Below are 11,827 nucleotides of genomic sequence, written 5' to 3' on the forward strand. Positions count from 1 at the left end.
GGGAAGGGAGTCTAGACGATAGGATCCTTTGCACAGTCTTCCAGCTGAATTGTACTTGGCGTCGACAGCAGCGGCCTCCCACTGTTGGCGCTGCTGGCACCGCTGTTGTTTCGCGGGGTACCGGACTGCGTGGTAGCATCACTGATGGGGGTACCGGGCAGGTCCATGTCGACGCCCAGAAGGGAGGAGCTGCTGAACTGGGAGACGCCATCGATCCCGTTGGCCTCGGATTCCACAAAGACAGCGCTGGGTGCATCCAAGTTGTCAAGTTCTTTGGCTGTAAGAAGTGAAGTGAAGAAAAGGATGGATACTTTAACGGTCATGCGGCTTGTTCAAACAAAACTATGATGAAAGCATATCAATGCAAGCCCTTGCAAGAGATGGAAAATGTACAGAAAAAAAAAAAAAATGATAGATATAACGCATTCATAACTTATCCAAATAACTAAAGGGGCCATATTTCTTCTTTCCCAGTCCAATGTAAATGATACCCAGTTATTTCTCATATCAACATGATTACATGGAAACACGAGTCTAAGACACCACGTGTTGCTGCAGTTTCTAACCCCCAGCAAAACCCAAAACTAGCTGACACATGGCTGAAAAAAGAATACTAGGAGTGATTCAACAAAGACATCCAATCTCTTGAGAGAGAATTGAATAATGTTTCTACCTAACAGAAATAGACATACTTAAAAAAAAACAAAAAACAATAACAATAATAAATCTGTGAGCACACTACAAACAATCATTCATCCAACTGTCTAATGGTTATACGTGATAAACATGGCAACTAAGACTTGATTTTCCATTTTAAAAAAAATAATAATAAACAAATAATATTTTTCCATGAAGTAGTATGGAAAAGGGAAATAGTGACCAGGAGCTGACTGCACTGACCATCATGCTGGTCCATGTCCACTCTATACGTGCCCGGCTTGGGCTCTGACTCAAGGGTCAACACCTCCACTGGGCTGCGGTCATCCACGGTAGCCAACTGGTCTGGGACGGGCTCCACTGGGGCCGACGGGGTCACCTGGTCATTCCCGGCGTTGGCGCCAAGGGCCAGCGCTGCACTTCCCTGTGAGTGGTCAATACCAAGAAAGTCTGATTCAGCAACGATGCTCGAGATTGAACCACCTCAACATAGAGAGAAAGTCTATTTGAGGTGGTCTGTGATTAGATTTTGATTTCAAAAGGTGTTTCCTCTCCATTGTCAATAAATAATACAAACACTTGTCTTGACATGATTAATCCTAACAATCACTTCTATTATCACACACTGTCAGTGTTTAAGTAACCCACACTATCATATTTATAATATGGCACATCACTGTAAGTGTCAACATCACATCATCATCATCATCCTCATCATCAATCATCACAATCATCACTATCACCATCAACAACCATGTAAATCCACGGAAGCACTAATCCAAACCAACAGTCAACTTTTGAAATGCCGTGTCTCGGTCAAACTTGCACTAGAGCTCTATAAAGACCAGTAAGCGTGGGGAGAGAAGGTTGTCCCAATTACATCGATCTTCATTCGCTGCCCACCCACTGGGGTACATTCCAAAATGACGACTAGCGCAGGTCTGCTAGAATAGAATTGCCTTCCAGGGAATATGCGCATTGAATTGCACGCTCATCAGTAATACTCAACCCCAGTCAAAATTCCTCGGCCACATGTGCGCTGTGTATATAGCTGTAAACAATTTACACTCAATTTGCAAAGGATCAATCAGCATTTTGAAACGCTGATCCAAAATGCAGTTCATGGGGTACTGTGTATGCTCAATTATAAATCCCTATTGCAGCGAGCTCTTCAGTATATGTGATTGGTATTTATGCTTCCCCAGTAAATGTGATTTGAGAGAATTGCCGATTGTTAACACACCTTTCTGTACGGTTTGAATCGGTGATTCAAATGGTGTTTATATCAAAGTGAGTTGGGACGCACAATACTTTGCAATGATCATGTTTCAAAATCACAATTACGCAACTACCCCTCCCCCCCCCCTCCCCCCCCCCCCAAAAAAAGAAGAAATTTAGCACATACGCACCAAAAGAAGAGGACACAAACTCGTTATCTCACCAGGGTCTCAATGGACACGGGAGCCGTGGTCTTCTGTGGGGTCTGGAGGTTGTTGCTCCTGATCACCGGTATCCCATCCTCCTCCTCCCCCTTGCCCTTCTTCCCGTTGACGTCCACCCGCAGCTCGTTCTTCTCGTTCACCTCCTGGTACGAGTTGGCCTGCTCGACGGCGGAGGCAGGCACAGCCGCCCCGCCGCCACGACTCCGCAGGGACGCCAGCGAGTTGTTACGGCTTTTCCTGCAGGAAGATGATGGCATATGACTAGAGTAAACCTTGATGCTTTCTCATTTTTTTGTTTTTATCTTGCCACTTCATATGGCACCAGATAGGCCCTGGCATCGTTTGAGCTGGTTATCTAAACTTTAAATAGCTTACCATTTGTGATGCAACTAAATGGAATTGCCAAAATGAGCCATATGTTGAAAACATTCTCTCAGTTTAACACAGGGGATTACAATAGCATCAAAAATTTCCACTTTCACTGTTGTTTGCATCAAACCATGGAGGCTGTCCTCTGTATGAGGTGGGTGATTAAACTGCCGTTACCAGTTATCTCACCTCAGCTGCTACCTACATTGTATCACTTAGTCTTATCACTCCTCTCTTTGAATGAGAAAGGAGTAAGCTCTGTACATTTCAGGTATGTTGATTAAGGCAACTATGAGAGGTTGCTTCGCCTCCATGGTTCAAACTATTGTTCACTTCCACCTGTCATACATGTATATTCTCCTTGATGAACATACATGATGTCCTACCAGTATTGTAAAATGACTGCTCTGCAAAATCAACCAACAAGGATACGACAGAGAGACAAAGGATTATTTCTTGCAAATATTTAATGCAGCAACTGTGACACACATTTTTTTAATATCTGAAAAGAAGAAAAAAAAAAAAAAGAAGTGTTTCTCTTTTTCTATATGGGAAAATTCATCACCCAACACATACCAGAAGAAAAAAGAAAAAATGATAAACAAAAATGGCCATACTTTTTCCTCCTCCGTCCCTCAGCTGTTCCGGAGCGTGACAGAGATTCCCCACCAGTAGCACCACCTAGAAGATCACAAGAATATGTCCAGAGAAAAGATGTGTTACATGTCAAGTGCCCTTGCAGAGCACATTGGACACTCTTTGCATTCCTTTATTTTTCCTTTGGATTTTGTTGCATATTACATAAGTGTCTTAGTACAACCTCAAAATGACACAATTAGAAAATATCTATATCAGGTACAGGTTGTGTGTGAAGGTTAACTTTAGTTTGCTTACAGTCTTGTGAGAATATCCTTAGAATATACCACATTTGATTTCATTTTCATACTTGTATCATGTATTTTTCTTTTTGTTACAAACTTAGCTCATATCTACCTTTTTTTTTTTCCTCTCTATTTTTCAAGTGATGCCAGAAGATGTTTTTTAATGCATTACATTTCAATCTAGCATTTGTAAATTCAAAGACAAGTCTCAAGTTTCTGTGAATTGGAAGGAGAGATAAATAAAAAGTGTATCAGGGCAATCTCCCCGGCTAAATACTGGTTAGTGATAAGGTAAGAGTAAAGATTAGGGTTATGGTTAGGTAAAGTATATACAGTTTGGGTTAGGGATAGGATTAGGTTCAGGATTAGGATTAGGGTTAGGGTCAGGGGAAGGGTCCAGGGTATTGGCCCAGGGGGTAATTGCCCTAGACCTATAAAAAAGACAAGAAAGAAACATACCCTCTGCTCCCTGGACATTAGTCTTGCTGGGACCATTGAGGGCTTCTCCCAGGGGGATAGCCTCGTAGCCTGGTGGAACGTTCTCTTGACTCATCTGTGGTGAGAAATTGAAAGAACAAAATAGACAAAAATATTATGACACATTGCCTATGGTTTGATTAACTATAAATCTGTGTGCAACCTATATGATACATGACTTACACTTGAGTCTTATTCTCTCTGTACCCCACTCCAGTTGGTCGAATCAAATATTCACTAGAACACTTGTCATCCCCAAACCATGAATCACAATTCAACACAACGTTCAGAATTCATTTTATTAAACAAAGTATAAGATTTTTTTTTTTTTTAAATAGTAGAAGTTTCATCTGAATCAAACATTTTTTTTTTTAGTCAGGGGAAAAAAAAAATATCTTCAACAAACAGGGCTATTGGTTGCAACCATTTAGTGACAAGCGCACATCTGTATGCCAACTGTTAAATCCTCCTATCACCAACAACTCTAATCAGGTGCCATGATCCTCATCCTCAATCTCTTCACCCTGTTTTTCCTATCTTACAAAGGAAGCAAAGTAGATTAATCGAGCTTCCTTGATAGGGCTATGTTCTCAGCCACCTACAAATGTTAAGTCACTAATCACAGACTCTGTCTATTGGTATAGGAAATCAGTTACTGCATGAACAGACACGCTTCAACTTGGAACACAGAAAGTCGTCATTCTTGATGATATAATTTCATCCGCAAATTTGAAGCCCACTTCAGCCTTGACAATTGTCACCAGCTTTTATCTGTAAACAGAACTCAATATCTAGGGCGCAAGCAGATCGTACAGGAGTTTGATAATCTATCAGATATGTCAGCCCTTTACTTTATTGCCCAGCACACAGATACCTAGAAAAAAAAAAAAACATTTGTGAGAGGTGATTTGAAAGAATGGCTCACAGAATTGTCATCGTCATCTTGTGGAGCAGGGTTTCCCGTCACTTTACGGAGAGCACGAATCTGGAGCAATGCCCTGAATGCTGTGGACAAATGAATGACAATGTTGGAACACATTTCATCAGTATGACTTCAAACATGCTTAGGTTGAAGAACAAGGACTGTGCATTACTTTCATTTTTCTTCACACTTGCATTTGGCCATTTTACTTGAAGGATGCATTTCTTTTACTCTTTTTCTAAAGGCTCAAATGTATGGTCATCCTCATAAAGTATTCAACTTTGGCATTCATATCTCTCTTTTAACTACTTCCGAATCAATCATCCAACTTTGGTATGACAATGCAATTTAAACACAATCACTACAAGAAATGGGTAAGAATTATAACAATAGCAGGCATACTGTCATGTGAAACATTTGGAACACAGAGACACATACATTCAAAGCTGCCATGCAAAGCACTTAAAAAATTTCAGCAAAGCTGTGAATGGGAGCATAACTTACGTGCTCTGCAAATGGGACAGCAACTGGCCTGGTACCTGAGAGAATCGGCTGCATGGAGGAGAAACATACTGAATGATTTAAACATTCTTCAAGTAATGGACAAAAAAAACCCCAGAGTGATGAGGTTTGTGACGTACAGCCCAATACAAATCAACTTTTTAACCTTTCACTCTGACCCGTCACACCACTGGAATACTTTTTTAAAAACCCTGACAACACTGACTCTGTGAATACTAATGAAAACTGAATTTACCATGCTTTAAGTGACAGCAGTTGACTCATCTCAAATACCAAGGGATAATGAATTTCATCTTTGCAAGGGCAACTATTTACTCCACCAGTCACCAAAGTGTGCAGTCTATTGATATCATACAAGCACATATCCTTTTATTAGGGTGCACTCAGAGCTCTGTGGGAAACCCTGCCACATTAAGTACTAGTACTAACCATGAGGCATATGCCACATACCAAGTCTATGTACCAATTCCACATACACTGTACTAGTAGTACATCTGACATGTCGAACAATATCAAATGCATTATACTCTGCTGGGTAGTAAATTGCAAAAATCTACACCAAATGCATCCACACTAGACTTGTGTGTGAATACTTTCAAGTTCAGGAGAGTCAGTCAAGACTTACCACATCCATTGCAGAGGCAGAGATGTCTGCATGGCAGAATGAGTGTGTCTCTGGCGTCAGACATGCAAATCACACAGTCTGATCCATTGTCATCTGCGTATTCCTCCTCTTCCTCCAGCTACGGTTGGAAACAAGAACACAGGAGTAAAAAATTATTTGAATGTTGCAAGAATTGCCTTGGGTCATGGGAAAATTACACAAATCGTTTTCAGTGTGAAAGAGAAGACCAGCATGATCACTGATACACAAAGAGAAAGAATCCTATAAGATAACTATATGTGGTAGATAATCCTACATTACACTTTCATCACACACATAGACCTTTGTGCACACAAATACAGAATGAAGCAAGATTTGTGTACAAAATATATTCACACAAAATTTTCTAAAGAAAGTTCATCCAAGCTTTCATAATATCCATTCCTGATTTTCAAAACTCTTCTTTTTTGGTCTTCATTTGCACAATATTACTCTGAGTTGAGTTGAAATTAATCTGTAATATCTTCAAACCATACCACAAAACACAAACCCTAGAATTACTTGCCCACCCTTAAAATCATCGGCTGCATAAGGATTCAAACTGCTATGGATTACAGCAAAATCAGAAACATTCACAAATTGGAGCTGACGGCTTTTTCTGCAGCATGAAACATTTGTGCATTGCCACTGGCATTTAATGCATTGTGTAGACAAAGGCTTTCATGTGCATTTTACTTTCACAAATCTTGGTTCGTCGCAAAATTTGCAAAAGTTTCATCCATGCAAAAATTTCTGGTTTTACAGTAGACCACATAGTAGACTGCTGACCTTTGGAGCGTCAGGGTTGTTCTTGTTCTCGATGCCGTAGATCTCCTGGAGGAGGTAGAAGACGCCGTCCACCATCTGCTTCTGTTTCAGGGGCTTGATGGTGTAGGAGGAGTCTGAAGCCTGCTCCAGGGTGGCTACTAGGACGTGGCAGTGTCCGGAGTGCTCTGGAAGAATAACGACACACAGACCAATACTTAGCACCCCCTACCAAAATGATGGCAAAGGGAAACTGACGAGGCACTGCTTTTTGTGATCGGTCTGACAGAATATAGACTACAGCGAAACCGTGCTATAACGAGTATGCTTATCATGGGGTCCTGCTTTTAATAAGGTAAATTCGGCAATCCTGATTTTCTCTTCCCGTGTTTAGCTGGTCTCTTTTCTAGCAGGTTTACAAGAAGGTATGGACTGTAACATGGTAAAAATTGGCGATCCTGGCAACCTCATTGTAACAGAGTTTCCCTGTACTATCAGAAGGGGGAAATTTCATCACAATTAGATCTCTCTATGCCCAGTCAAGCAAGATGAACTTTGTGCATTTTAAATCTTCACATGTTCTGACTAGAAATCACATCAGAGCAAAACATCATAAACATGTCCATATTAGTTTGGTGTACTGCAATTGAAGTGTACACAGAGTACACACTTGTGCATGTGTTGAGACATAAATATGTTTGCACATTTTGATCTAATTTCTCACAAATGACAATACATTCTGCTCGACTATTTGGAGCTTTATTCAACTTTTATTGTCATACATCAATACAAATAAATATCAATATTATATGGTCCAGCTTTGTACATAATTTGATGTTGCACTCACCCTGTTCCCATAGTAACCAGCTGTCAAGACAATACCATTAACATTATCCTATTTGCTTGCACACATATGTAGGTGAGTCAACAAACTAAACACATCCATCCTTCAAGATATTCTCTGAAGAATTCGACGAAAACTCTCTACATTTTGATGTAGCTTGCGATCTTAGGCAGCCTCTGGTATTCTAACCCCACCGAGAAAAACATGGACTTACCTTCTCCTTCCTCGACACAGCACTGTATGACAACGGGTATGACGTCCTTCAACGGGTCGTAGTTGAACTGGGCATGCGGAAGGGAATCAAAACGTGGCATAAATTTTGGGCACAGATGGAAGATTACATGCAATAATAAACATTTGTAAAATTGACAAAAGTGAATCATTGAAGAGCTGGGTAGAGAGGTTAAATACACATAAAACAAATGCTACACAGGTGCAATTGACTGTGGTACAATGCATCTACTATGACACTATCTAGTTCAGTGGTCCAGGACAATTTCATATTCAGACAAGCCCATTAGTGCTTTAGAATACTTGGCACATCTTCTGACCAAAGCTAGTGGACGATATATACAATCAGTGATAAATGTAAAACTTAAAGATTCTATTGTTATTCTAATACTATTCTGTTTCGTATCATTTCAGGGAAAGCAACATTATGTTATGAATACCTGAATACTCCTAAATCAATCAAACCATCAAGTCAGTACAACACCTTCTCAAAACTAGACCTGGAAATATTGATAGAACTCCATTCAATAGAGACAAGCACAGTAAAGCACTAGGAATAGTCAATATATTGCCTAGCTAGAAGAACGGTACTGTGTTTTCTAACAAATGACTCATACAACACAGTCCTTTCATACTTTGATGTAGGAACTTTATCCAAAAAATTGGTACCAGTCTTCATCTTGAATCAACTCAAAAGATTGTAAACTTCAACAGGACATACAACAGAAATTGCAATGGTGAAGGAAACCAGAACTCATCACAGCAAGAAAACTTTTACACATAATATGCACAATGCAAGGAGATTGAGGGGGACAGGGGCTGTATCAAGATGGTTGCTTACCTCTTCCTCATCAAACTCTGAGGGGTCAAAGGTGAAGGCTGGCTGGGCAAAGGTCTGGCTTGCCCCCCTCTCGTAGCGAAAGGTCTCCGACCTCAGCATAGAGTTCCTCGCAGTGTACCTGTGTGATGCACATCGACATACAATTATATCATATTGACACACTTTGTATCCAGTGATACAAGTGACAATCTGTACACACATCAACTGATACATGTTGCTTGGATTAAAGCTAGGGTGGTGGAAGTGAAAAAATATATACCAGTATATCTGATACTGTGTGTAGTCAGATTCATTGCACTATTGTTTGTACTCAATATTGTATAGAATAACCACATGATACAATACGATGAGGACATGTGATACTACATTGTATTATGTAAATTCTGCTTGTCATATACAATACCCGCTCACATTTCATTTCACTTTTAGTGAAATTTCTGAAAGAACTGGAATAAATTTTTGAAGGATAAATCATAGATTTAATTGTTACCACAATCAAGTAGGCAACTTTGAAGATTACTATGTTGTAAATACTACCATAACACATATTGCTTTGCCTTGCATTGATATGTAACAAACTTCCCCCTTAAAGAAGTATATCACTCTAATATCACAAACAAATTTTGAAACATTGCATATCACTGCAGTTATGTGGCATTCCTGCTAAGCGCGGTTCCAAATTATGGAGTGAGCACCCTACCATATTTTTTATTAGGATAATCATACAAATAAGGACAAATATTGAAGGCATGTCAAACTAAAAACTCACACAGCCCTTCCTCCGGTGACCTCTTCCATGGCAAAGAAATAGACTGTGATGGCGGTCTTGGCCTCACTGTCAAAGATGAATTCAATGGAGTAGCGTGTGTTCTGTTGCTCTGGTTCCAGTTCCAGTGGACTGCAAGAATATACAATACAAAAAGAGAAAAATATAAAGATAGAAAAAGAATGTCATTAATAAAGAAATATAATATGAAAATCAGAGATAGCTAATGTGTGCAGTAACAGTTCCTTGTAATGTGAAAGTAGGAGTCACTGCATGAGTTCTGTTCTTCATTTGTTCCTGTCATCTTCTATCCAAAGAGCAGCCTTTCAGCTTTACACAACAGACTCCAACATGACAGTCTTATTGTAGGATTCATTCACACACACAGTCAGATTCAGATCCTGTAGCTACTGCTATTTACTACATTGTGTTTTGGTCATGCACGGTGGGATTTGTTATAAAGTGTTATCCATTCCTTCACGCTTTAAAGCCTCTTCAAGACCAACATGAAGCAAACATAACCAATAGCTTCAAGATTATCTTATTTCCATCAAGATAAACATGTGATATAAATGAGGGTATACTTATTTGAAAGTTTTGTCACATTTGGGATGATCGTAAGTGACTCACACCAAGTTTTCACTGTATTCACATTCACAATTAAATAACAAAGTGCTGGCAATAGACGGCTGGTACTCTTAACACTGCTTCAATCTTGGTTATTGTATGAAGTGAAAAGAATTTTCCCATTGACGCACCTCACAGACTTGACAAGCTTGAGAGAATCCTTCCGGATGTTCACCAAACTTTTCAGTGTCTTTGTGGGTTCATTTGGCTGAGGTGCTGTGTAGGGAAACTGCAACAGGAATTGAAAAATACACAAATCAAATCATGAGTGCATTAATTAACATTATTTTGCTACCATACAATGGCAATGAAAATTTGACAGTTTATTCACATGACAGGTGAAAGATGCCTTTGGAAGATAGACTGGATAATCCATGATTGTGTATATTTGATGCATGGTACATTCAAATGCATTGTGCCACACACAGCAAGTTATCATTCCACAGAAAGCAGGGAGATTCATAATTTAGGATTGCTACGATGTATCACAACTATAGCCTACAGCTGTTTGTAGTCTTTTTCCATGACGAGTTCAAACAAGCAGACACATACACAGAACAGACAACACCAAAGCAGAGCAATTGCTGTGTCATGTTTGAGAGGATCATCAAAGCTTGCTTTGAGGAGTAGCAGCAGTATACTCATGAAAGAATCTACGTAGAATGAGTAAATGTCAAACTCTTGTGGGTAAGATACATACTTTCTTTCAACAAATGGTGACTACAGTAGGTACTTGAACTTGTATAACTGATTCTATGGATGACACTCATGAACAATACTTGGTGTGCTGTGATGTCCTCACAGAAACATTGAGATCTAGTTTATCCATCAGCACAAGTTTACAATCAATGTACTGACATGAAGAATTTCATAAAAAGAGCTCCAACCCAAACAAGAGGCAGGAACACTTACTGGTGCAGGTCTTGAGTTGAGGTAATTCACATCAGTATTCTCTCCAAATAAGTAGGCTTCTGGCTGCGGTGTTTCAAAGCGCTGGCCTCCCATGCTAAAATGGCTCCCGAAGTAACATCCTTGAATGACACAAAGACACAAAATCGAGGTGGAACAAACGGGCTGCATATGTGTAATTTCATTTTTTATCACTTTCCATATTTTGATCTCTGATGACCACTTTTGTCATGACTTCATCAGATACAATTAATGTAAATTACTCTCATTCAAACTGAAGCCTACGGTAATTTTTTTTTTTGACTAATTTTGAACAGAATATCCATTAGTGACTTGAAGTTGAATCAGTCAAATTGTAAGTAAAGCCCACTACACACAATGCACATTGTCATTAGCACATCTGACCAGTCGCATGACTCTAACCTGCAATACTACACTGCACACCATGCAATCAGACCACGTTTTAAAGTGGGATCGGCTGAAACTTAGTCCATCTTAAACTGGTTGTGAAAATTTAAAATATCAAATCTGTGTTGGTGAAAATGTCAATATCGGTGTGGAGGAGAGATTGTGCTTCCTCAGTTAATTATAGGACCAAAAGTTAGGAATCAGCTACCTGTTCAGCAGTCGGCATCATGACATCACAACACAGCAATGCACAATGCTAGCAAAATGTGAAAAGCCATACACAATATCCTATGTCTGGGGCTGTGATGTAACTTGTTCTGTAACGAACCTGATTTCGGTGGGTATCTGTACGCCGAATTTGCCGCTATTTCCACCTGTTGGACATTCGAATTCTGCATACTTTGGAAGTTCCCCATCTTGATGAGACTTGAGTCGCAATCCCAGAACCGTATTTTCCGTAAACACAGATTCTTGCGATATTTGTCCGGTAGAGTCGTCTCTCTACAGAAGTTAATGGCGAAAT

General features: G+C 39.7%; 1 protein-coding gene across 1 annotated transcript; it reads right to left on the reverse strand.

The window, feature by feature from the left end:
* On the reverse strand, positions 1-11,827 carry LOC140231830 (E3 ubiquitin-protein ligase MGRN1-like). The gene is made up of 15 exons (XM_072311982.1): positions 11,633-11,827; positions 10,900-11,018; positions 10,119-10,216; positions 9,364-9,492; positions 8,595-8,712; positions 7,737-7,803; positions 6,703-6,866; positions 5,896-6,013; positions 5,253-5,300; positions 4,752-4,831; positions 3,809-3,902; positions 3,086-3,149; positions 2,099-2,336; positions 901-1,081; positions 1-277 (listed from the first exon to the last, which is right to left on the reverse strand). The coding sequence occupies exons 1-15, from the start codon at positions 11,718-11,720 to the stop codon at positions 12-14; spliced, it is 1,872 nt and encodes a 623-aa protein (XP_072168083.1). The 5' UTR covers positions 11,721-11,827; the 3' UTR covers positions 1-11.

The sequence above is a fragment of the Diadema setosum genome, chromosome 8, assembly GCF_964275005.1.
Source record: "Diadema setosum chromosome 8, eeDiaSeto1, whole genome shotgun sequence".
NCBI lineage: Eukaryota > Metazoa > Echinodermata > Echinoidea > Diadematoida > Diadematidae > Diadema > Diadema setosum.